The sequence below is a fragment of the Carcharhinus amblyrhynchos genome, unplaced genomic scaffold, assembly GCF_965287045.1.
Source record: "Carcharhinus amblyrhynchos unplaced genomic scaffold, sCarAmb.v2.hapA scaffold_51, whole genome shotgun sequence".
NCBI classification, from domain to species: Eukaryota; Metazoa; Chordata; class Chondrichthyes; order Carcharhiniformes; family Carcharhinidae; genus Carcharhinus; species Carcharhinus amblyrhynchos.
This window is the reverse complement of record NW_027649792.1, coordinates 1,278,703-1,306,575: the sequence shown is the minus strand read 5'-3', so window position 1 is coordinate 1,306,575 and position 27,873 is coordinate 1,278,703. Positions and strand designations below refer to the sequence as shown.

General features: G+C 46.6%; 1 protein-coding gene across 1 annotated transcript; it reads left to right on the top strand.

The window, feature by feature from the left end:
- On the top strand, positions 1-27,873 carry LOC145337510 (putative G-protein coupled receptor 139). Its single transcript, XM_080182300.1, has 3 exons — positions 1-181; positions 4,445-5,349; positions 27,811-27,873. The coding sequence occupies exons 1-3, from the start codon at positions 1-3 to the stop codon at positions 27,871-27,873; spliced, it is 1,149 nt and encodes a 382-aa protein (XP_080038426.1).

The window sequence follows — 27,873 nt, the reverse complement described above, 5'->3', positions numbered from 1 at the left end:
ATGGATCAGAATCTGGGAACAATGGATTTTGATGTTCCAACCAAGGACAGGAGTTTATCATACTGGATTTCTTGGTTTACTGAAGATGGCTCATGGATAACATTATTTGGTCGGATTCGATATCTACTGTACGTGATTCAATGCTTTTACTATCCCCTCCTGGCTATTGTTGGTGTTCCGGGTAAGTCCCTGGCTGGAATTTTACCGGCCTGACTGCCAGGGATTCGGAGCAGGCGAGGGGCGGAGCATGGGAGGGTCTGTTAAACACGGGAGGGATTTTGCAGCTTCGGGGAGAGTGAGGCTCTAAAGTCCCCTCCCCTGTGTCCAGTTTCTCTTGCTAGAAAGGCTGTTTAACTGTGTTGATTTCCCTGTCATTTACTGTACTCGGTTTGCTGCTCTTGTTTCTGTTGAATCTCTGTATCCAGTTATTATTTCTTTCAGCCACTGATAATTGTCTCAGGGCCCATGGGCTGGGATGTCTTCTGTGTGCTGGGACTTTTCATAGATATGTGACATCAAACACTATTCCTTCATGAGTAAAAGATTGAGACAGAATCCATTTTACCCTCGACATATAACATATAGCAGTTCACTGCTTATCACCCACCCAGTCAGCAGGCTGCAGAATCCATTTTTATTGTTTACAGCAAGATCTCACTTGTGTATCTGAATTGTGTATTTGCAACCCCATTGGTTTGGTACATGGTGGGGAACACAGCTGCAAGTCATAGAAATCATAGAAACCCTACAGTACACAAAAAAGCCATTCGGCCCATCAAGTCTGCACCGACCACAATCCCACCCAGGCCCTAACCCCATATCCCTCCATATTTTACCCACTAATCCTCTAACCTATGGTTGTATGGTCAATTTACCATGGCCAATCAACCTAACCTGCACACCTTTGGACTGTGGGAGGAAACCCACGCAGACACTAAGAGAATGTGCAAACTCCACACAGACAGTGACCCGAGCCGGGAATCGAACCCAGGACCCTGGAGCTGTGAAGCAGCAATGCTAACCCACTGTGCTACTGTGCCGCCCCAATCTATCTGTCTAAATGAAGATTTTTATGGGGATCGGGCCGGGTGGGATTGTGGTCGGGGCCTGTGAAAGTTCTGCTCATACCTCACGCATTCATGTCTAGACCACCAAAGTACAATACAAACAGCAAGGGATCCAACATCGATCCATGTGTAATCCCACTGGACACAGGCTTGCAGTCACAAAAGCAACATTCAACCATCACCCTCTGCCTCCTGCCACTCAGCTGATTTTGAATGTAATTTACCAAATTGCCCTCGATCCAATCGGTTATTACTTTCCTGTTCAGTCTCTCATGAGGGAATTCTTCTCTGTAGTCCATTTAGACTACATCGACTGCACTTCCCTCATCTACTTATGCAATCACCTCCTAAACATATTCAAGCAAATTGTAGACATGATCTCCAATTGACAAAGCCATGCTGACTATTATTCATCAACCCTTACCTGTCAAAGTGGAGATTAATTCTGTCCCTCAGATTGATTTCCAATCATCATGATTTCCAATCATGGACATAGTGATGATGCCGTCTTGGGCGTGATCTTGGATGTCTCCAGGACACCTTGTAGGATGGCAGTAGAGCACAATGGTTAGCACAGCTGCCTCACAGCATCAGGGATCCCGGGATTCCATCATCACCAGTGATGATTTTTTGTTTACTTTGAAACCAGCTCCATTCTCACACATTGCCTGTTGGGATTTCTCCTGTTACAAGAACGTGTCGTGTTTCTCTGGAAAGCATTCACATTGAGGAGGTCCAGTTTCTCGCAGCTCCCCAGTGTCACATTGACCCTTGTAAATTTATCTCAATCACAGCAATCCTGTGCACGTCATCAATCTGCGTAAGTTCATTGGTAAGGCCAGGGCACATCGTGCTGATGTTCCAGCTTGAGATGTAAAAGACTGATTTGGTTTGGTTTGATGTGAATTGATTTGTCTTATTGCTGTCATATATATTAGTATACGGTGAAAAGGATTGTTTGTTGAGTGTTCTACAGACAAAGGATAGAGAATAAGAGATTGCAGAATGTAATGCAGTTATAGCTAGAGTGGAGGAAAAGATCAACTTAATGCCATATAGGTCCATTCAAACGCCTGCTAGCGGCAAGAAGAAGCTGTTGTTGTTTCATCAGCATGGTGGCACCATGGTTAGCACTCCTGTTTCATGTCTCCATGGACCTGAGTTCGATTCCTAGCTTGGATCAACGTCTGTGTGGAAGTTGCACATTCTCTGTGTGAGTTTCCTCCGGATATTCCGATTTCTACCCATAGTTCAACATTTGGTTGATTGGCCATGCTAAATTAACAATTAGCGTCCCGTGATACACATGTTAGGGGGATTAGCAGTGTATACTGATGGGACTTCGGGGATAGGGCCTGGCTAGGATTGTCAATGGATCAATTGCCCCCTTCTGCAGTGTAGTTTTTCTATGGATTGGTTGGCACATATCTTCTCTCTTTTTTTTCTCTACTGGAACTAGTGGGACGAGCATATGTCAATGGTGCATTATACCTTAATTATGCTGGCTGCTTTTGCGAGGCAGCGAGAAGCTTAGACAGAGTTAATAAGTGGGAGGCTGATTTGAGTGATAAACTGGTCTGCATTCACCAAGTTTGAAGTTTGTTGCAGTCTGGGACAGAGCATGAGCCACACCAAGCTACAATATTATCTATGATGCATCTGTAAAAGTGGGTGAGAGTCGTAGCTGACCTGCCAAATGTCCTTAGACCTCTGAGAAGATAGAGGCGTTCGTGGGCTTTCTTAACTATAGTGTCATCATGGAAGGGCACAGAAAGTTACTGGTGATCGGAACCCTGAAACCTGAAGCTCTAGACCGTTTCAGCTTCAACCCATTGATGTAGATAGGGGCATGTACTCCATGATACCTCCTGAAGTCGATTTGCTTAGTTGACATTGAGGAAAAGATGATTGTGGTCGCAACAGTTCACCAGATTCTCCAACTCTTCCTTGTTCTCAGTCTCATCATTGTTTCGGATCCGACCCACTACGTTGGGGTCATCAGAAAACTTGTAAATTGAGTTGGAGTGGAACTTGGCCACACAGTCATCGGCGTATAAGGAATACAGTAAGGGGCTGAGGACGCAGTCTTGCCGGGCACCGCTGTTGAGGATGATTGTGGAAGAGGTGTTGTTGCCTCTCCTTATTTATTGCTGTTTTGAGTTAGAAGTTCAGGATCCAACTGCAGAGGCAGAAGCCGAGTCCCAGGCCACGGATTTAGATGTGAGTTTAGTAGGAATAATGGTGTTGAAGGTTGAGCTGTAGTCGATAAACATGAGTCTGTGTTACAGGGTCGATTGTCGGGCCAGGGAGATGGCGTGTGTGGACCTGATGAGGAGGTAGATGAACTGTAGTGGATCAAGGCAATCTAGGAGGCTGGAATTGATTTGTGCCATGACTAAACTTTCGATGTCTTTCATATTATTGGATATCATTCTCACTGGATGATTGTTATTATGGCAGGCTGCTTGGTTTTTCTTTGGTAATGGCCTTTGTTGAGCTTTTCTTACCAAGTGCACAGATTGTCAACCTTCCTGCCAAGAGAGGACTCACTGACCTTCACTGGTCCAGTAGACCACAGTGGGGCAGCAGCAAACCCACTGGGAATTATGGACGGTCACTATTCACTGAGCACTGAAGTTTTCTCAAACACTTGAAAGCAAACCCTGGCAGTTGTGTCCTGTGCCAACCAGGTGTGAAATTACCATTTCTTCCTGTGTTGTTCTAATTTGGCAACAATGCTGTGGCCTCCTCTCCAGGGTACAGCCCAGGGTAAATATAATAGAGATTCTGTGCTGTCAAGGCATCGGGATCTCCCTCTGTCAACTGTTAGTATGAGTCAGAGGCAAGGGTGAGCCAGCACTGTTTGGTACCAGTTCTGCTGCAGGGGTTGTCAGTGAGCTGCCTGAGAGATGACTGATTATCATCTACAGGGATTTCTGTCAGGGTTTACTCCCTCAGCCTTCTTACCCTCCAAATCCCCCACAAGGTAGAAGGACTATTTCCATGTAGCTGAGTGAGGATCAGTGTTGTGAACTCCTCTGAAAACTCCCTCCCAAATGTATACCATTGCGTTGTCGCCATGGTGCAGCATGGTGACACTGTGGTTAGCACTGCTGACTCACAGCGTCCGGGACCTGGGTTCAATTCCTCATTTGGGTCATTTATTGTGTGGAGTTTGGAGCTTCTCCCCATGTCTGTGTGGGTTTCTTCTGGATGCTCCTCTTTCCCCTTACACTCCAAAAGACGAGCTGGATTTTTAAAAAAAAGTTATTTTGTATGTGTGGACATTGTTTTTATTTTCACCTATCCTCAGTCTAAGTTGTCACATCTTCCCCTGAATGATGTCTAATTTTAATCTTAATTTTCCTTCCTAACAGTGAACATAATCACAATTGTGACACTGACAAACAGAAACTGTGGTCTTTCCAAATGTGTTACGAGTTACCTGGTGGCCATGTCGGTGGGGGATCTGCTGGTCATTATCCTTGACCTTACATTGAGACACATTCCCATAGTTTATTGGGAACAGTTTTATTTCCTGCTGTCGGTTCCTGTGTGTAATATCCACGCTGTCCTGCTTTACGCAGCCACTGACTGTTCTGTCTGGTTCACCGTCACTTTCACCTTTGATCGATTTGTGGCCATTTGCTGCCCCAAGCTGAAAAGTAAATATTGCACTGAGAAATCAGCGACTGTGGCTCTGGGAACAGTGACGGCGCTGAGCTGTTTAAAGAACATTTTCTGGTATTTTATGTTTTTAAATGGATATCAGCTGGTGAACGATCCCTGGTTTTGTGATGTCGCATGGGATGTTATGAAATCTGTGGTCTGGAGTACAATCGAGTTCCTCCACTTCATTTTAACACCATGTGTCCCATTCGTCCTGATTCTGCTGCTCAATGCTTTCACTGTCAGACACATTTTAGTGAGCAGCAGAGCCCGCAGGAGACTCCGGTGTCACAACAGTGGGGAGAATTCCAGAGACCCAGAGATGGAGAGTCGAAGGAAATCCATCATCTTACTGTTTGTTATCTCAGGCAATTTCATCCTGTTATGGTCAATATTATTGGTTTATTCAATATGGAATCGGATGGATTATTTGGGATACAAGTCGATATTGTTAGATAATTTTGTTATGGAATTGGGTTTCATGCTGCAACTCTTGAGTTGCTGTACAAACACGGCCATTTATGCTGTGACACAGACTCAATTCAGACAGCAGCTAATAATTCTGCTCAAATATCCCTTTACTGCAATCATTAATCTCATTACAGCCTCAGAAGTTACTGCAACTACAAGATCCCTGACTCTTCCTATTGGACATTCAAACTCTAAGCAACAAACAGCCTCACAAAAACAGAAAGAGTAACAGATAGAGAGAGAGAGAGAGAGAGAGAGAGGGCAGTGAAAGCAAAAGTGAGAGTGATAGAGAGACAAAGATAGATAGAGAGAGGAAAGGGCACAAAGGCATGAAGACAGACAGCATTTGAAATAGTTTTGAACAGATAGAGGGGAAGAAACAGACAGACAGAGAGAGACAAACAGAGATAAAGGATAGAGAGAGAGAGAGAGATTCTCTCAGAGTGAAAGAAATAGGGATAGAGGGGGAAATGGCAAGGGTGATTGACAGGGAATGAGAAAGGGAGACAGGACATACATGGGAAGATGTAATAAGGAAGGAAAAGGGCAACTAAGAGGGAACGGGAGACAGAAAGGAGGGCAGAGATAAATAGTCAGAGGAAGAGAGAAACAGACAGAGAGAGAGCACGGGAACAGATGGAAAAGAATGAGACTGAACACATACAATGGACACAACAAGAGCAAAAGGCAGAGCAAGGCATAGAGAGAGAGAGATAAGAAAAGTGGGACAGAGACAGAGAGGGAGAGGGACATGGAGACAGAGCGGGACAAGGAGAGTGAGATTAAAAGGGAGCAGGAGAGATAGAAGAAGAGGGTATCGAGGGAGAGAAAGAGGGAGATGCAGAGAGACAATAAGAGACACAGAACAACATACAGGCAGAGGGACAGACAGAAAGAGACTGAGAGAGATACACAGAAAAACAGAAAGAGACTGAGAGATTTATTTAATGACTTTTATGATAACCATCAGTTGGACCTATTGGAATATGAATTCCCTGATTGAGCCAGTTAATGCTATCCAATCAGGGAGGTCTGCAGACTAATGGTGTATCTAGGTCACTGGATCTCAGGGTCTGTATACTCAGGATGTGGGTATGATGGACTGATAGTTTTATCACTAGACTATTAATACAGAAACTCAGCTAATGTTTTGGGCACACGGGTTCCAATGTCATCATGGCAGATGGTGGGATTAAAATAATTATATCTGGAGTTCAGAATCCACTGGTGACCAGAAAATCATTGTCGATGTATGGAAAAAAAATCTGGATCACCAATGTCTCAGGAAAGGAAATCTGTCGCCCTTACATGATCATGACACTTAATTGCCCTCTCAGCAAGGGCAACTGGGGATGAACCCTTGGCGGCTACTCAGACCTGGATGGGAAGGGGTCCAATGGCCTCAAACAGGTTCATGCATGAATATAAACTTCCGAACTGGGCCTGTTAAACCTGCCCACAGAGTGCAAGCTACAAAGAGTGAAACTCTGAGAGTTGGGGTAAGTGTGGGAGTTTAGGGAAGTGACTGGCGATGTATTGCTCTGTCTTGTGTCGCTTACTGCCTTCCCATCAGGTCCAGTGTGAGCAGGTGTCGGCCAGACATAAAATGTTCAGAAAATGTTGTGGGACCAATGGAAGCAGCTGATTGGTGAGTCAGTCCTCGGAAGGAACACTGAGGGAATTTTCTGAGCAGCTCCTTGCTGATGTCATAGCATCAGGAAAGATCCTGATATTTTTAATGCTCTGGGATCCTGGGCTTGAATCCCAACCTGGCAGCTGGTGGAATTCGAACTCAATAAAAAAAATCTGGAATGAAAAATCTGCTGATGACCTTAAAATTATTGTTGATTGTTGAGAAAACTCACCTGGTTCACTCATATCATTTAGGGAAGGAAATCTGCCGTCCTTGCCTGGTCTGGCCGACATGTTGCTCCACAGTCACAGCAATGTGTTTAACTCCCAACCGCTCTCCAACATCAACTCGGGATGGGCAATAAATGCTGGCTATCCTGAGAACTCTGTTTCCCAAAAATGAATGAAAGAAATGCCCTTTTCCCATCCTTACAGATTCAAGCAGATTTAGATTTTTGCTGGTGGGATACTTTCTGTGACGTTTATTGAGAACATAGCTTAAAGTAGAAAATTACAACAAGATTAAAAACATATAAAAAGTAGATAAAATAGAACATAGAACATAGAGAACATAGAACATTACAGCGCAGAACAGGCCCTTCGGCCCACGATGTTGCGCCGACCAGTTAAAAAACAATGACCCACTAACCTAAACCAATCCCTTTTCGTCCATAAACCTATCCACGCATCTCTTAAACGCCCCCAAACTAGGCCCATTTACAACCGCAGCAGGCAGGGCATTCCAATCCCTCACCACCCTCTGGGTAAAGAACCTACCCCTGACAAATACAGAGGCAAGTCCAGGTAATGTGTTGTACTTGCATGATGTGGGAGCTTGCGGTCCCATTTGTGTTTACTTGTGTACACATCTGTAGGAAATGTTGGTTGCTCGAGGAAGACCAACTCAGGTTTGATGAACATAGAACATAGAACATAGAACATTACAGCGCAGAACAGGCCCTTCGGCCCACGATGTTGCGCCGACCAGTTACAAAAACAATGACCCACTAGCCTATACCAATCCCTTTTCGTCCATAAACCTATCCAGAGATCTCTTAAACGCCCCCAAACTAGACGCATTTACAACTGCAGCAGGCAGGGCATTCCAATCCCTCACCACCCGCTGGGTAAAGAACCTACCCCTGACATCCGTCCTGTAGCTACCCCCCCTTAATTTAAAGCCATGCCCCCTCGTGCTAGCTTTCTCCATCCGAGGAAAAAGGCTATCACTATCCACCCTATCTAAACCTCTAATCATCTTATATGTTTCAATAAGATCCCCTCTTAGCCGCCTTCTTTCCAACGAAAACAACCCTAAATCCCTCAGTCTCTCCTCATAGGACCTCCCCACCATACCAGGCAACATCCTAGTAAACCTCCTCTGCACCCTCTCCAACGCCTCCACATCCTTCTTGTAATGCGGGGACCAGAACTACACACAGTACTCCAAGTGCGGCCGCACTAGAGTAGTGTACAGTTGCAACATTACACTGCGACTCCTAAATTCAATCCCCCTACCAATAAACGCCAAGACACCGTACGCCTTCTTAACAACCTTATCTAATTGATTCCCAACTTTCAGGGATCTATGTACACACACACCTAGATCCCTCTGTTCATCCACACTATTCAAAGTCCTCCCGTTAGCCCTATACTCGACACATCTGTTGCTCCTACCAAAGTGAATTACCTCACACTTCTCCACATTAAATTCCATCCGCCACCTCTCGGCCCAGCTCTGCAACCTATCTAAGTCTCCCTGCAGACTATGACACCCTTCCTCACAATCTACCACACCTCCAACTTTGGTGTCATCAGCAAATTTACTAATCCACCCAACTATACCCTCATCCAGATCATTAATAAAAATTACAAACAACAGTGGCCCCAAAACAGATCCCTGAGGCACACCACTCGTAACTGTACTCCATGATGAATATTTACCATCCACCACCACCCTCTGTCTCCTATCTGATAGCCAATTCCTGATCCAACTTCCTAGATTACCCACAATCCCATACATCTGCATTTTCTGCAGAAGCCTACCATGGTGAACCTTGTCGAACGCCTTACTAAAATCCATGTATACCACGTCAACTGCCTTGCCCCCATCCACCTCTTTGGTCACCTTCTCAAAAAACTCAATAAGGTTAGTAAGGCACGACCTACCTGCTACAAAACCATGCTGACTATTTCTAATCAATTCATTAATGAGGTGGAGTCTGAGCTTTGAACGCTGTGGCACACTAGGGAGCGGAGAGTTAGCGAGACACTGTGTTTCAGGAGGTGCTCACATCCCAAAGAATAACTACATCACATTTGGTGAGTGATCAGGGACAGGAGAGTGTGACTCCAAGCAAGTCTTGGTGACAAACCCAGGAGGTAGTGTTGAAGGAGGCTCAGCCCTTGGGCTTGTCTCAGTGTAGATGATGAACGAATGGTATTGTCACTCGACTATTAATCCAGAAAACTGTTTGGTTCACTAATGTCCTTTTAAGGAATGAGACCTGCCGACCTTACCTGGTCTGGCCTACATGTGACACCAGAGCCACATCAATGGTGTTGACTCTCAATGCCCTCAAAGGGCAACTAGGGACATGCAATAAATGCTGGCCAGCCAGGGACACCCATGTCCTTCAAATGATGAAAGAAACAGATGTGTGACCTTTGCGGACGTGGATGAGGGCTGCAAGGAGGATGAGCAACTTAACCATAGCACTGTGGTTCAGGGAGCCATTCAAGAGGGAGGAGGAAAGGGAAATGTTGTTGTAAATGGGGATAGTTTGACAGGAGGAATAGACACTTTCCCCTGTGGCCAGCATGGAGTGTCCCCAAGGCTGTGTTGCCTGACTGGTGCCCCGGTTCAGGACATCTTCTCTGGGTTGCTGGGAAAAATGGAGCTGGAGGGGATAGATTCAGTTGTTGTGGTGCACGTTTCTGAATCCTTAACAGATTAAATCTGAAATTGGAGTCACAATTATCGGACTTGGATGGATTGCGTGGATTTCCAGAGTTAAGGATGGTAACTACATCCCGGGATAGAGTGGAACAGCCCGGAGAGACCCTCTAACATTTGGAATTGGATGATTGAAAGGTCACAGACAGGTGAAAGACAACACTGAGCCGTGGGATTTTGAGAATTGTGTTTTAGATGTCAGTAACTTTGGTGTGTAACACAGCCTCTAATATTACAAATTAATCAATGTAATCAGCATTATCCATTCTTTGAAAGACAGCAACTCAATCTCAGTAATAAATATATTCCACAACCTCAATCAAAGTTGCCACGTGTTTGCTCATTTGAAGAAACTCAAAGATGAGCGATTTTGCAAAGTCAGTGTCCCAGAGGGGACACCACAGGGTTTTTGTGAAAGTCTTTGGGAATGTATCACCATGCAGATAAAACAGAGAGTACCTGCAGAGTGAAGGAGCACATTACTTCACGCTGAAAATGTATCTGGAATTTCAAATGGTAAAGAAAATATACCACCTGGAGTTATTGGGATTCATGGGAAGTGTAGTTGTCAAAATCTATGTGTCAGCTGCTCTATGCTGTTACTCAGTGACTGATCTACATGTCACGATTTTGCAGAGATACGTTCAGTAATATGATATACTGTTCCCTGTGAACATAACATCAGTATTGGTGAAGTTGCTACAGCCTGTTTTCAAGGACATCATAACTCAGCACTTGGTAGGCAGCGGTAAAGTCAGACAAAGTCAGCATGGATATACAGAGGTGAAATCTTGTTTGAAGAATCTATTGGAATTCTTGGAGGATGTGACTAGTAGAGTTCGGTGAGGAGAACCAGTGCTTTATGTAGACATTCAGGAGTCTTTCAACAAGGTCTGATGTAACAGACTGCGATGTTGAGTATGCGTTGCAGATAATGCCTTGATTTGGATAGAGAGCTGGCTAACAGAGAGGAAACAACGTGTTGGTAGAAATGAGTCTTTGTCATTGGCACCAGTATTGGGGTAGGTGGGACCTGTTCAGGCGGGATGGGGTTGGTCTGATCCGTGCTGGGACCAGAGTGCTGGCGAAGCGAGTAAAGAGGACTGTAGACAGGGCTTTAAACTAATTGGGGGGGGAGGGTGCGAGGGTAGGTGACGTTATGACTTCTAAAGTTAAGGAGAGGGTACAGGTAAGGGAAGAGGCCGAGGATGTCCCAATAATAGAGGGAGTGGGGGCATGAGTATGGTTGGTGGCGTTACGGCAAATAGGGTCCAGGTGAAGGCTGGGATGAAAGCGCTTTATCTGAATGCACGAAGCATTCGGAATAAAGTGGATGAGCTGGTGGCGCAGGTCGACACAAATGGATACGATCTGGTGGCCATTACAGAGACGTGGTTGCAGGGTGACAGGGACTGGGAGCTGAATGTACAGGGCTATCAAGTGTTTAGGAAGGATAGGCAGGAGGGAAAAGGGGGTGGCGTAGCTCTGCTGATTAAGGATAGCATCAAGGTGGTAGCAGGGGATGATATTGGAGCCAAGGAGCAGAACGTGGAATCGTTGTGGGTGGAGGTTAGGAACAGCAAAGGGAGGAAGACGCTGGTGGGTGTCGTCTGTAGGCCCCCGAATAATGATCTGGAAGTGGGGTGGGCTGTTAACGCACAAATAAGTGCGGCGTGCAGGAATGGGATGGCCGTAGTTATGGGGGATTTCAATCTACATATTGATTGGTCGACCCATGTTGGACACGGTGGGCTCGAGGAGGAGTTTTTGGAATGCTGCCGGGATAGTTTCCTGGAACAGTGTGTGTTGGAGCCGATGAGGGAGCGAGCTATCTTGGATCTGGTGCTATGTAATGAGGCGGGTAGATTTAGGGACCTTGCGGTGAAGGATCCTCTTGGGGAGAGTGATCATTGTATGGTGGAGTTTCTGGTGCAGATGGAGGAGGAGAAAGTGGGTTCCCGGACACGCGTCCTTTGTTTGAATAGAGGGGAGTACGGTAAGATGAGAGAAGAATTGGCGAATGTGGACTGGGGGAGCGCGTTGGAGGGAGGGTCTGCTGAGGAGCAGTGGAGGATCTTTAAGGAGATCTTTCTTGGTGCTCAGCGGAAATTTATTCCGATGGTCAAAAAGGACCGTAGGAGGAGAGGTAATAAGCCGTGGATAATGAAGGAGGTGAAGGAAAGTGTTAAGTTAAAAGCGGAGGAATTTAGAGTAGCTAAGAGTCGTGGGCGAGAAGAGGATTGGGAGAGGTTTAAATGTCAACAAAGATTGACAAAGAAGTTGATGAAGAAGGGTAGGAGAAACTATGAACCTGGGCTAGCGCTTAATGTAAAAAAGGATAGCAAGAGTTTTTATAAATATATAGAAAGGAAGAGGCTGGCTCGGGTGAACGTTGGTCCTTTAGAGGATGAGAAAGGGGACGTAGTGGTAGGGGATGGGGATATGGCTAAGGTATTGAATAACTTTTTTGTGTCTGTCTTCACGGAGGAGGACGTGAATAATTTGCCAGATGTTAGTGATGGAAAGGTGGTAGGACTGGAGTGTCTTAATGACGTTACTGTTACTAGAGAGGCGGTGCTCGACAGACTGGAGGGGCTGATTGTGGACAAGTCCCCAGGACCGGATGGATTGCATCCGAGGGTTCTGAAAGAAATGGCGGAGGTGATAGTGGATGCCTTGGTGGTTATTTTCCAAACGTCGCTGGATTCCAGGGAAGTGCCGGATGATTGGAAAACGGCTAATGTTACGCCGTTGTTTAAGAAGGGTGCCAGGCAAAAGGCGGGGAATTATAGGCCGGTTAGTTTAACGTCTGTGGTAGGTAAAATGTTAGAATCCGTCATTAAGGAGGAAATTGCGAGGCATCTTGAAGGGAATTGGTTGATAGAGCAGACGCAGCACGGTTTCATTAAAGTGAAGTCGTGTCTGACAAATTTACTGGAGTTCTATGAGGATGTGTCTAGGGCGGTGGATAGAGGAGAGCCGGTGGATGTGGTCTTTCTGGATTTTCAGAAGGCGTTTGACAAAGTACCTCACAAGAGGTTATTGCAGAAGGTCGAGGGACATGGAGTTGGGGGTAGGGTGTTAGCGTGGATAGAGGATTGGTTGTCAAATAGGAGGCAGAGAGTGGGGGTCAACGGGTGCTATTCGGATTGGCGGATGGTGACTAGTGGAGTGCCCCAGGGGTCGGTGCTGGGGCCTCAGCTTTTTACCATTTATATAGATGATCTGGAGGAGGGAACCGAGTGTAGGGTGTCGAAATTTGCTGACGGCACCAAGATTGGGGGAACGGCAAATTGTGCGGAGGGTGTGGAGAGTCTGCAGAAGGATCTAGATAGGCTGGGCGAATGGGCCAGGAAATTGTGCCTCAGGGATCTGTTTTGGGGCCACTGCTGTTTGTAATTTTTATTAATGATCTGGATGAGGGTATAGTTGGGTGGATTAGTAAGTTTGCTGATGACACCAAAGTCGGAGGTGTGATAGATAGTGATGAAGGGTGTCATAGTTTGCAGGAAGACTTAGACAGGTTGCAGAGCTGGGCCGAGAGGTGGCGGATGGAGTTTAATGCGGAGAAGTGTGAGGTAATTCACTTTGGTAGGAATAACAGATGTGTCGAGTATAGGGCTAACGGGAGGACTTTGAATAGTGTGGATGAGCAGAGGGATCTAGGTGTATGTGTACATAGATCCCTGAAAGTTGGGAGTCAAGTAGATAAGGTTGTTAAGAAGGCATACGGTGTCTTGGCGTTTATTGGTAGGGGGATTGAATTTAGGAGTCGCAGCGTCATGTTGCAACTGTATACAACTCTGGTGCGGCCGCACTTGGAGTACTGTGTGCAGTTCTGGTCCCCACATTACAGGAAGGATGTGGAGGCTTTGGAGAGGGTGCAGAGGAGGTTTACCAGGATGTTGCCTGGTATGGAGGGGAGGTCCTATGAGGAGAGACTGAGGGATTTGGGGTTGTTTTCGCTGGAAAGAAGGCGGCTAAGAGGGGATCTTATTGAAACATATAAGATGATTAGAGGTTTAGATAGGGTGGATAGTAATAGCCTTTTTCCTCTGATGGAGAAATTTAGCACGAGGGGGCATGGCTTTAAATTAAGGGGTGGTAGTTATAGGACGGATGTCAGGGGTAGGTTCTTCACCCAGAGGGTGGTGAGGGATTGGAATGCCCTGCCTGCTGCAGTTGTAAATGCGCCTAGTTTGGGGGCGTTTAAGAGATCCGTGGATAGGTTTATGGACGAAAAGGGATTGGTTTAGGTTAGTGGGTCGTTGTTTTGTAACTGGTCGGCACAACATCGTGGGCCGAAGGGCCTGTTCTGCGCTGTAATGTTCTATGTTCTATGTTCTATGAAATGGCAAATGGAATTTAATGTTGGCAAGTGTGAGGTGGTCCACTTTGGTAGGAATAATGGTAGGAAGGATTATTACTTACGTGGCGAAAAACTGCAGCAGGCGACGGTGCAGAGGGACCTCGGGGTCCCTGTGCATGAGTCGCAAAAACCCAGCTTGCAGGTGCAGCAGGTGGTCAGGAAGGCGAAAGGGATGCTGGCCTTCATAGCGAGGGGGATTGAATATAAAAGTAGGGAGGTCTTGCTGCAGCTGTATAGGGCATTGATGAGGCCACAGCTGCAGTACTGTGTGCAGTTTTGGGCGCCGCACCTGCGCAAAGACATTTTGGCCCTGGAGGGAGTGCAGAGGAGGTTTACTGGGCTGATACCGGAGTTGAGGGGGTTGAGCTATGAGGAGAGGCTGAATAAACTAGGCTTATACTCGTTAGAGTTTAGAAGAATGAAGGGAGATCTCATTGAGACATATAAGATGATGAATGGGATGGATAGGATAGAGGTGGAGAGACTCTTCCCGCTCAGAAAGGACAGTAGGACTAGGGGGCACAGCCTCAAGATAAAGGGGGGGCGGTTTAGAATGGAGTTGAGGAGGAACTTCTTCACTCAAAGGGTGGTGAATCGCTGGAATTCTCTGCCCGTTGAAGTGGTGGAGGCTGCCTCGCTAAATATTTTTAAGACGCGGGTTGATGGGTTTTTGATAAGAGAGAGGATTAAGGGTTATGGGGAGAGGGCGGGAAAGTGGAACTGAGCCACGACAGATCAGCCATGATCTTATTGAATGGCAGGGCAGGCTCAAAGGGCCAGATGGCCTTCTCCTGCTCCTATTTCTTATGTTCTTATGTTCTTCCCCATAACAAATAAAATGATCTCTGTAAATGGAATTAGCGGGCAGAAGACCCCTGCCTACTTCAGCGAAACCACCCCAGTAGAAATTAATAACCTACCCTTATAAGTGTATAAGATGTTGAGAGATATAGATCGGGTGGATTCTCAGGGGCTTTATCCCAGGGCTGGAATGGTCGCAAGAGAAGACACATGTTTAAGGTGCTGGGGAGTAGGTACAGAGGAGATATCGGGGTAAGTTTTTCACACAGAGGGTGATGGGTGAGTGGAATCGGCTGCCGTCGGTGGTGGTGGAGGCAAATTTGATAGGGTCTTTTAAGAGACTTCTGGATGAGTACATGGGACTTAATAGGTTTGAGGGTTATAGGTAAGCCTAGTAGGTAGGGATATCATCGGCACAACTTGTGGGCCGAAGGGCCTGTTTGTGCTGTAGTTTTTCTATATTCTATGATCTTATTTGAGGCCAGTGAGCTCCCATCAGAAGCTGCAATGTTGAGGGTAAAGTCACACCAAAAAGAACCAGACAATAAAGTCAGGAGTGGCACATTTTTAAGGGGAACTAGGCGGCCAACAACCTGCCCTAGAAATGGGAGAAGCCCTGCCTGCTGCCTCAGTTAAAATTGAACCCCCGATAGACATCTCACAGCTACATAGGGAAACCCTTCGGGAAGAACATGCAAGGTGGAAAGCTCAGGGATCTACCCTGATGAAAGGGGTGTATGGAGGTTAAATGCTAAAGTGTTAGCGTGAGAATGTACCCTGCAAACTCTGATGCAGTTACCTCATGGACTATCATATGTCGGAAGGGATTCCACGTTAGCCAGTATGGGGAAAGAATGGTGGTGGAAAGGAATGGGACAGGATATTCCCCAGTATTGCCATCGGTGCATAACCTGCGCCCAGTTTAACCCAGGGAGACCTGTAGAAATTAAGATGGGGCATCAGCCTAAGGGTCCCTGGGATCACCTACAAATTAACTTCATAGGGCCCTCTCGCAGTCACATGGGAGAACATACTTTTTGGTGATAATCGACCAAATGGGTAGAAGCATTCCCGACTAAAAATTGTTCACCCATAACAGTGGGAAAAATATTAGCTGGGGAAATCATCCCAAGATGGGGGTTTCCTTTGCAAATAGACTCCGATCAAGGCACACACTTTATGGGGAGGGTAGGGAAAGCTATATGCCAACTGATGGAGATAAAACAGAAATTTCACATACCCGACCACCCTCAAAGTTCGTGAATGGTGGAACGTACGAATAGAAACCTTAAGACCTCCCTGGCAAAGGCCATTATCACTCGGGAAAGAGATGAACCGAGGTATTGCCCCTCATATGAATGAAACTCAGAGCTACTATGAGTCGAACTATTATAGGACTAACGGGAGGACTTTGAATAGTGTGGATGAGCAGAGGGATCTAGGTGTATATGTACATAGATCCCTGAAAGTTGGGAGTCAAGTAGATAAGGTTGTTAAGAAGGCATACGGTGTCTTGGCGTTTATTGATAGGGGGATTGAATTTAGGAGTCGCAGCGTCATGTTGCAACTGTACACAACTCTGGTGCGGCCGCACTTGGAGTACTGTGTGCAGTTCTGGTCTCCACATTATAGGAAGGATGTGGAGGCTTTGGAGAGGGTGCAGAGGAGGTTTACCAGGATGTTGCCTGGTATGGAGGGGAGGTCCTATGAGGAGAGGCTGAGGGATTTGGGGTTGTTTTCGCTGGAAAGAAGGCGGCTAAGAGGGGATCTTATTGAAACATATAAGATGATTAGAGGTTTAGATAGGGTGGATAGTAATAGCCTTTTTCCTCTGATGGAGAAATTTAGCACGAGGGGGCATGGCTTTAAATTAAGGGGTGGTAGTTATAGGACGGATGTCAGGGGTAGGTTCTTTACCCAGAGGGTGGTGAGGGATTGGAATGCCCTGCCTGCTGCAGTTGTAACTGCGCCTAGTTTGGGGGCGTTTAAGAGATCCGTGGATAGGTTTATGGACGAGAAGGGATTGGTTTAGGTTAGTGGGTCATTGTTTTGTAACTGGTCGGCGCAACATTGTGGGCCGAAGGGCCTGTTCTGCGCTGTAATGTTCTATGTTCTATGTTCTATGAACCACAGGGCTAACACCTTATGAGCTAATAACTGGAAGGGCTATGAAACTGCCCGAGTCCATTATTACCGGGGGGACAGATGTAGGCCCTCTACAAGATAGGATTAGACGGTATGGTTTAGAGCTAAGTGCCCAACTGAAGGGTATGTGAAAGACAATAATGGAAAGCCAATCAATAAGAGATGAGAACATTGAACTCGAACAGGCCCCTGAGGTACCCCCGACAGGCAGCAAGGTGATCATAAAGACATTACCCGGAAAACCTGGGTTTGCCCCCCAGATGGAATGGCCAATACGAGGTTATCATCAGTGGTGACACCTGTGCCTACATAGATATGCAAGGCAGGAGTGTCTGGAAACACTGGACTCAATTGAAAGAATATGCCGGCACCAATTGAAAAAAAAATGTAATGTGCTCAATTCACAGTTACATGAGACAACTGATCTCCAAGTGAGCTGATCGGGTTTGCAGGAAGTTGTGCGTGGGGTGGTGTAACCTTTGAAACATTCTATAACGGTCACACAGGTTATAATTAAATAATGAAATGATTCTCCTGCTGTTTCTCACGACCTTGGCCCTGTCAGCCACAGAGGGAAAGTATAAGCAGAATTGTGAGGATGTAGGGACTGTACTATAAACAATTCTGTAACGATAACTCTGTCTATTGTAACCATCAACACATGGGCTAGGCCCCGGGAGGTAACCTGTAGGCAAATAAAGCCTATCCACGGCTTCCCCAGAGTTAGTTGGATCATGCTACCTAGCATATAAGAACATAAGAACAGAAGAAATAGGAGCAGGAGTAGGCCATCTAGCCCTTCGAGCCTGCCCCGCCATTCAATAAGATCATGGCTGATCTGTCGTGGCTCAGTTCCACTTTCCCGCCCCCTATGTGGTGACCTTCACCATTACACCCACTTAAGGAACCAACTGAAGACAAAGTGAGCCATTCGTGGGACAGAACAATACCTCACGCTAGCATAACCACTCTACGGGACAGCAAAGACAGTGCAGGAGCCCCGACCTTAGAGAGAATAGAGACAGGTTGGAGAGGTAAGCACAATCATCTCTGAAGTACCAGCAGATGCTGTAGCTCTCCGGACTGCTGCCTTACAGAACCGATTGGCCCTCAATTACGTGCTAGCCTCCCAAGGAGGGACATGCGCTATAGTTGGCTCCGAATGCTGGATGTATATTTCAGATGCTTTGGAGATCATATTAAACATGTAGCAAAAACAAATGAGGGGAACCGATATCACAATTATAACCCTCTGGGCTGGCTGGCACAATGGTTCAGATGTGTGGTTGATACCTGATGGATGGACTTATTGTATTAATTGTAATTGTTCTCACCTGCTGTGTTTGTGTAACATTGGTAAGCGTCTGTTGTAAAATGGTGACAAGCCCAAATTATACTGGGCACAAGTGTTCAGGCAGAGGGGGGTGGGGGGGGGGGGGGGGTGGGGGGCAGACCTCCTGACAAATGGGCCGGGCACATACGCTGGTAACATTTGGTTCTAAATTGGTCATGGGGCCATGCTTTGGCCTGGCCCCAACAAAAGGGGGAAATGAAGTCGGGAATGGGTTAATGAACTTTGTGATACTTAAAGATTTGTTTAAAAAAAACGTATTGCAAGACTTGTTCTTGCGCCCCAGGACCTTGTATGCCAGTTGACACGTTTGTGCAGCTTGTAGCCTTGTATGTTTGGCTAAACAAGCCGTAGGTATGGAGATGCAGATAACGACTAATCACAACAGGGGAACAGACGAGAAGCAGTTGCAGCCTTGAGAAGTACAGGGACTCTGCACGGATTATGCATTGACTCGGCAAAGGACAAAACCGCTGAGGCAGCAATAACTACAGGAAGGGCGGCGAAACATGACAGACAGCTTGGAGACTGCAGACGTTGTTCGGGGCGGGACCTCGGATGTATAAAACTCGATTCTTACTTGTATTCGGTGAGAAGTCTGGTGACCGCTTTCGGAACCAGGCGTCTCCCAAAAGCTTTTGAAAGAAACCTGCTTTTCTTTGACTCACAACTAATCTCAGAGGTATTATTTACCTATAACAGGGGGTATTCCTATGTACAGGGGGGAAGTTTTATATATGTTGGGGCATTCCTTTAAGGGAATGAACCATGTGAGCTCAGGTGTGGGGTGAGCTGTTGGGATCCTCCCAGAGTGGGCAGTCAATATTTGGAGTGTTGTGTGAACAGACAGAATAAAGGTTTGTGTTTCCTGAAACCTGTCTGTGGAGCCGATATTGAAGAGAATCCTCAGTACCACAGGACATTAAAGAAACAGTCTCGGTCCCAGTACTGCAAAACTCTACCAGTAGCTTGAATTCTCCATGTCCCCCTCTCACAGTCTCCTCAGGTTGCTGCCTATCTGTCCCAGTGTCCCAGTGTCCCCCTCTCACACTCTCCCCAGGGTGCTGCCTCTCTGTCCCGGTGTCCCACTGTCCCCCTCTCACACTCTCCCCAAGGTGCTGCCTCTCTGTCCCGGTGTCCCACTGTCCCCCTCTCACACTCTCCCCAAGGTGCTGCCTTCTCTGTCCCACTGTCCCCCTCTCACGTCTCCTCAAGGTGCTGCATTCTCTGTCCCGGTGTCTCAGTGCTCCCCTTTCACACTCTCCTCAAGGGGCTGACTGCCAGTCCCAGTTTCCCAGTGGCCCAGTGCCCCCATCTCACACTCTCCTAAGGTGCTGCTGACTCTGTTTAGGTGTCCCGGTGACTTTCTCCCACTGTCTCCCCAACTCACTCTTGCCTCCCAACAACCTCTCAGTAGAAAATGCTGAGAAAGCTGGATGTGAAGCCTCTTGATAAGATTGTTCTGTACGTAACACTGAAAGAATGATTTAGAACATAGAACATTGAACACTACAGCACAAACAGGCCCTTCGGCCCACTAGTTGCACCGATCACTTCTATACCTATTAAGCCATAGGCCTATCTATACCCCCCAATCCCATTAGATCCCATATACTCATCCAGAAGTCTTTTAAAAGACACCAGCGAGTTCGCCTCCACCACCACTGACGGCAGCCGATTCCATTCACTCACCACCCTCTGAGTGAAAAACTTACCCCTAACATCTCCTCTGTACTTGCTTCCCTGCACCTTAAACCTGTGTCCTCTCGTAGCGACCATTTCAGCCCTGGGAAATAACCTCCGAGAATCCACCCTATCTATTCCTCTCAACATCTTATAAACCTCTATCAGGTTGCCTCTCAACCTTCGTCTCTCCAGGGAGAAGAGACCGAGCTCCCTCAACCTATCTTCATAAGGCATGCCTCCCAATCCAGGCAACATCCTTGTAAATCTCCTCTGCACCCTCTCAATAGCTTCCACGTCCTTCCTGTAGTGAGGGGACCAGAACTGCGCACAGTACTCCAAGTGGGGTCTGACAAGGGTCTTATATTTGTGTAAACCCTCATGCTTAGATTGTTCTAAAAACACTGAGAGATAGATCTATCTGAAGCCTCAGATTGTACTGTACATAACACTAAGAGTTAGTTCTATCTGAAGCCTCTTGTTCAGACTGTACAGTACATAACACTGAGAGATGGATCTATCTGAATTCTCTTGCTCGGATTGATCTGCACTGAGAGATTGATTTATGTGATTTTGATTTACAAATGTTGTTTCATACATAAGCTGTACACAAGATCGACAACAGCCTGGGTTTAGCAGTCTATATCAGACCTGAGTAATCTTAACCTCATCCAGAACTAACAACCATGATGACAATAAGCTACAGGAGCAGAATGATGCTGTTCGGCCCATTGAGTTCCTCATCACAGTTTTGAAATAGGAAGTCTCACGCCACCAGGTTAAGGTCCAAGACATTCATTTGGAATCTCGTGCTTTTAGAACAATGCTTCTTCATCAGGGCAATTGGTGTTGTGAGATGTCCTACCATGTCCACCACAGTCCAATGCTGGCATCTCCACATCACAGTTCTAAAGGGCTGTCAATTTCCTCTGAGGATGTTCCCTTGGCCCTCATCTCTCGTAGTAATGGAAACATCTTTCCCATGTCCACTCTATTCAGGCCTTTAATTATTTTGCCTGTTTCAATGAGCTCCCCCTCCTCGCCCTTCTAATCTCCATTGAGTACAGACCCAGAGTCCTCAGACTCTCCTCATGCGTTAAGTCTTTCATTCCCCAGATCATTCTCGAGAACCTCCTCTGGATCACCCGAAGGCCAGCACATCCTTCCTTAGATGTGAAGTCCAAAATGACTCATAATAACCTCAATGTGGTCTGACCAGTATCGTATAAAACCTCAGTAGTACACCCCTGCTTTTATATTCTAGCCCTCTGGAAATGAATGCCAGCAGAGGGACCTCTGTTATATCGAATGAATACTGGAAGATTCACAGTCTGACCCTCCATTATTTCCAACTTTCCATTCCTCCCTGACCCTCAACACCCCACCTAGGCTGCAAATTTTCTACTTTGGGTGTGAAAAACTGTTGGTTTGAAAGGGGTTAAGTGAAACTGTTTGTTTAGTGACTGTAATTAAAGTGAGTCTCCCTGGATTGGATTAGTGTGCCTGGAGGTTTTCCCTCTTCTATTAATAAGGGATTCCGTTCAATGCGTTGTCCCACTGAGCCAGCAGGGAGCGGCAACTCCGACACAAACAGAGATCAGCGGCTGTAGAGAAACAGAGGGAGGGCGAGGAGATCAGAATCTGGGAGGAATGGATTGGAACCTTCCAATAATGGAAGAGAATATGGGAACAATGGATTGGAATCTTCCAACAATGGATCAGAATGTGGAAACACTCGACTGGAATGTTACAACAATGGATCAGAATGTGAGGACAATGGATTGGAATGTTCCAACCAAGGACAGGAGTTTATTCACTTGGATTTCTCTGTTGACTGCAGATGATTGGAAGTTAAGTTTGGCTATTTGGATTCAGTATCTACTGTATGCAATTCAATGCATTTACTATCCCCTTCTGGCGATTGTTGGTGTTCCGGGTAAGTCCTTGGCTTGAATTGTATCGACCCGGTCACCACGGGGATCGGAGCAGGCGAGGGGCGGAACATGGGGTGTTCTGTTGACGTCGGTTGGGATTTTGCAGCTTCGGGAAGAGTGAGGCTGTAAAGTCCCGCTCTCTATGTCCAGTTCCTAATTCCAGAAAGGCTGTTTTGATATTCTCGTCATTTACTGTACTCGGTTTGCTGCTCTTGCTGTTTTCGTTGAATCTCTGTATCCAGTTATCATTTCTTTCAGCCACTGACAATTGTCTCAGGACCCATGGGCTGGGATGTCTTCTGTGTGTTGTGACTTTCCACAGACATGTGACACACAACATGATTCCATTGTGAACAAAAGGTTGAGGCAGAATCTGTTTTAGCCTCTATATGTAACAGCAGTTCACTGCTAATCATCCACCCAGTTACAATGTTGTAGACTCCATTTTAATGATGATATGTGCAAAGCATGAACTCACAGAGAAACCACATGTTTTGTAAAGTTTAATGTATATTCAGCAGTGACACGAGCAGGTTTACATTAACCTTGTGGTGAAGTTATTGTGAAATTCCCCCAGTCCCCACACTCCAGCATCTGTACCGGTGCACTGAAGGGAAAATTAGCATGGCCAATGCACATCTCCAGAACAGTTTTCAGAGTTTGGGAGGAAACTGAAGATCCCAGAGGAAACCAATGCAGACACAGGGAACATATGCTTTATCCGCACAGATAGTGGCCAAGCTGGCAACCAAACCCGAGTCTCATGGCACTGTGAGGCAGCAGTGCTAACCACTGTGCCACCACAAACTCTCTTACAGTCAGAGGAACACAAACACACAGACACACCCAAGAGCAGATATATAAATACACACACGTGCTGATGGAAGCAATCAGATTTAAGCACTTACTCCCACTCACACACAAATTCAAGAATAACCAAAATTGCTGTAACATCCAGAGCAATGGGCACTAAGGAACATTCATACAATACTCTCTTGCTCACACATACACACACACACACACACACACACACACACACATTGGTACAGACAATATAGACACACACACACACACATGCACATTGGTACAGACAATATAGACACACACACACACACATGCACATTGGTACAGACAATATAGACACACACACACACACACACACACAGGATTGGGGAGGAGGGGTGGTTTCCAACTACTCCCTGCCCATTAATGGTGGAGTGAGCAAGTAAAACTTTGTAGCAGCCGAGAACTCAGGTCCACACCGAATTTCTAGCTTCTTGCGACCTCACCGGCAATGGATCTGCGGCGGATTCCGTCTCCCACCCATTTCTGGCAAGAGGCTGAATAAATTATTGAATTTTTTTTTGAAACAAACTTAAATAAAATTAGCGAGCCTGGGATGCAAGTGTGCGGCACACTTGCCTTTGCAGCCTCACCAGGAGAGGGTGCGTCTGGTGAGGAAAACAGCTGGCCCACATGTAAAAGCACAAGTGGTGATGATCTCGTTGGTAGAACCAAACGCCATTCAGGACAGCGTCGAGGGCAAAGGTAGGTGCCCCTTGCACAGTGCCCATCTGGCACTACCCACCAAGAGGGCGGGGCCTAAGATGGTGAGGTCTACAAGGACGGGACCGAAAGATAGTGGGGCCATGGCTGGCAGGGGTGGAACCAGAGGGAGGGGCGGGGCCTGAAGGCGGTTGGACCTTGGGGGGTGGGGGGGGGCGGGACGATCCAGTAGGGAGGGTGGCCCAATCCCACTGTGCATGTGATTGGTGATGTAGGGACCGTAGCCCTTTTGCCACTGAGCACGTGATTCTTGGGGTGTAGCAGGTCCTGCTGATACACTGCACGCAGTTGGTGAGGTAGGTCAGTCTTTGTGGCCACTCGGCACAGAGCTTTTGGGGGTAGGATGTCCACTCTGCATGTGATCTTTGGCTGAGGGGGGATGGAGGGGGGAGCTGCTGCCTCTTTGCATGCAATTGGTGTGGGGGCAGAGGGATGATTGGTCCGAGTGGTGGTGGCAGGATGGGTGTTAGATTTGTTCGGGGGCTGCTCACGTAGAGCTATGGGCCTCGGATTATCTGGGGGTAGCTACTGTGTTGAAATTAGCTGCAGCAGCAGAGGGCTGACAGATGTCTCTCTCAGACCAGGCAGCTCACTGCTGGCTGCAAATTACGCATGTGCAACCACGTAGGTTTGGTGTGTGTTCGGTATCCCACCAAGATCTGTGAGAGCTCCAACTGATGGGGCCACTGCTTAGAGGGTTGTCCAACAGTCATCGAGTTTTAACAGTGCAAAATGAGGCCCTTCAGCCCCTTATTTCTGCACTGGTCATCAAACACCTATCCAACCGATCCCCATTTTCCAGCACTCGATCCACACCCTTGAGTGCTCTGGTGTTTGAATTGTTGGTCTAAATGCCTCTTGTGGTTGTTCCCGCTTCTATCACCCTTTCAGTCCGTGAGCTGCAGATACCAGCACCCTGTGGATGGAAACATTTTTCCTCCAATCCACACAGAAATCTGCCCTTTAACTTGAATCCACACTCCTCTGGTTAGTGACACCTCGAGGAAAGTGAATAAGTTTCTTCTTATTTCTGTCCACCTGATTTTGTACATATCACTCAAGCACTCCCACGATCAGGCACTGCACCCCCACTGGGAAGCAGTCCCACAGTCAGGCCGCTCCCCCTCCAGCCTTCTTTGCTCTGAGATATAAAAGAACCCAGACTCACCAGCCTCTCTGCATAGCTGAAACTCTCCAGCCCAGGCAGCAACCTGGTGAATGTCCTCTCCACCGTCCCCAGTGAAATTACATCCTTCCTGTAGTGTGATGACCAGAGCAGCAGTCAATGGTCTTGCTCTGGTCTAACCAGCATTTTATACACTTTCATCATAACTCCCAGCTCTTATATTCCATACTGTGGCTGCTGAAGACAAGTATGCTACATGTCATCTTAACCACCTCATCTATCTGTCTTGCTGCCTTCAGGGATTCACGTATGTGCACCCCACATTCATTCTGGTTCTCCGCACTTCCTCACACTCTACCGTTCATTGTCCAATTCCTTGCCCTGTTAATCCTCCCAAAAACATCATCTCACATTTTTCAGGTTTAAATTCCATTTGCCCACCTGACCAGCCTGCCCTTTTCCTTGGCACAGTGGTCGGCGCTGCTGCTCCACAGTGCCAGGGCTTCGTGTTCGATTCCTGGCTTGTGTCACTGTCTGTGTGGAGTTTGCACATTCCTCCCCCCCCCCCCCTCCCCCCCCGTGTCTGTGTGGGTTTCCTCCAAGTCTCCAGTTTCCTCCCACATTCAAAGGATGTGTGGGTTAAGTGGATTGGCCAGGATAAATAGCCCTTAGTATCAGGGAGACTCGCTAGTTTAAATGCATGGGGGTTTGTGAATAGGGCCTCGGTGGGATTGTGGTTGGTGTTGACTTGATGGGCCAAATGGCCTCCTTCTGCACTGTAGGATTCTATAATTCCTGCAATCTGAGGCTTTCCTCCTTAATACTTACCACACCACCAATTTTTATACCATCTGTGAACTTACTGATCATACTTCACACATTCATGTCTAGATCATCAATATGCACTACAAACAGCAAAGGACCCAGCATCGATCCCTATGGAACCCCACTGGGCACAGACTTGCAGTCACAAAAGCAACCCTCGACCATCACCCTCAGCCAATTTTGGATGTAATTTACCAAATTGCCCTGGATTCCATTGGCTATCACTTTCTTGCTCATTCCCCCAAGCGGAATTTTTCAAAAGCTTTTCTGAAGTCCATGTCCATCGACCACACTTCTCTCATCTACTCATTCAGTCATCTCCTCAATACATTCAAGCAAATTGTTAGACATGATCTCCCCCTGACAAAGCCATGCTGACTATTGTTCGTCAATCCTTATATCTCGAAGTGGAGATTAATTCTGTCCCTCAGATTTTTTTCCAATCATTTCCCAACCATGGATATGGTGATGCCGGTGTCCTGGGCGTGACCTTGGATATCTTCAGGGCACCTTGTATGAATGGTAGCATGGCACAATGGTTAGCACTGCTGCCTCACAGCATCAGGGAGCCAGTTCAATATCTGGGATTCCATCATCACTAGTGAATTCTTTTTCACATTGAAACCCACTCCATTCTCACATATGGAGTTTAAAAGCAGCGAGGTTATGTTGCAGCTGTATAAGGTGCTGGTGGGGTCACGCCTGGAATATTGTATACAGTTTTGATCTCCTTTCTTGAGAAAGGATATGCTGGCACTGAAGGAGGAGGTTCACTAAGTTGATTCCGAAGTTCAGGGGGTTGGCATATGGGGAGAATCTGAGTTGACAGGAGAAATATTACTGGAATTCAGAAGAAAGAGGAGAGATTATAGAAACATGTAAGATTATGAAGGGAATAGATAAGATAGAAGCAGGGAAGTTGTTTCCACTGACAGGTGAAACCAGAACTCAGGAGAATGGCCTCAAAATAAGGGGAGCAGATTTAGGATTGAGTTGAGGAGGAATGTCTTCACACAAAGAATCTGTGGAACTTACTGCCCAGTGAAGCAGTTCAGGCTACCTCATTGAATGTTTTAAAGACAAGGATAGATACATTTTTGAACAGTAAGGGGATTAAGATTATGGTGAGCGGAGTCCACAAAGAGATCAGCCATGATCTTATTGAATGGTGGAGCTGGCTTGAGGAGTCAATGGCCTACTCCTGCTCTTAGTTCTCGCGTTCTTATGTTGCCTATTGAGATTTCTCCTATTACAAGGACGTATTGTGTTTCTCTGGAGAGGATCCACATTGAGCGAGTCCAGTTTCTCACGGCTCCCCAAAATCCACATTAAGCGTGTAAATTCATTCTCGATCACAGCAGTCCTGTGCATATCGCCAACCTGCATAAATTAATTGGTAAAGCCAGGGCACATTGTGCTGATGTTCCAGCTTGAGATGTGGAAGACTGATTTGATTTGATTTGATTTATTTCTTTCACATACACCCCCACATCCCCACACATTTTACCCACTAATCCCTCTAACCTAAGGATCCCAGGACACTAAGGAACAATTTTAGCACGGCCAATCAACCTAACCCGCATATGTTTGGACTGTGGGAGGAAACCGGAGCACCTGGAGGAAACCCATGCTGACGTGAGGAGCATGTGCAAAATCCACACAGACAGCATACAGTGAAAAGTATTACATGAGTGCCATACAAAAAAAAGAATATTGTACACAGAGAAGGAGAGAGTGCAAAATACCATGTTGCAGTCATAGCTCGTGTATAGAAATAGATGATCTTAATGCGATGTAAGTCCATTCAAATATCTGATGGCAACAGAGAAGAAGCTGTTCTTGAGTCGGCAGCACAATGACACAATGGTGAGCATTGTTGTCTCATAGGGACCTGAGTTTAATTCCCAGCTTGGATCACTGCCTGTATGGAATTTGCACATTTTCTGTGTCTGCGTGGGATGCTCCGGTTTCCACGCGCAGTCCAGCAATGTGCAGGTTAGGTTGATTGGCCGTGTTAAATTGCCCAATAGGGTCCCAGGGTACGTATGTTAGAGGTATTAACAGGGTACATGTGTGGGACTTCGGGGATAGGAGCTGGCTTGGATTGTTGTCGGTGCAGACTCGATGGGCTGAATGGCCTCCTTCTGCACTGTAGCATTTCCATGATTCGATGAGTCCGTTGTTTTATGTGTTTTTTTATCTTTTTTTCTGCTAGAGCAATGTGGAAGAGTTTATGTCCTTAATTAAGCTGGCTGCTCTCCCGAGCTGTAATCCATAA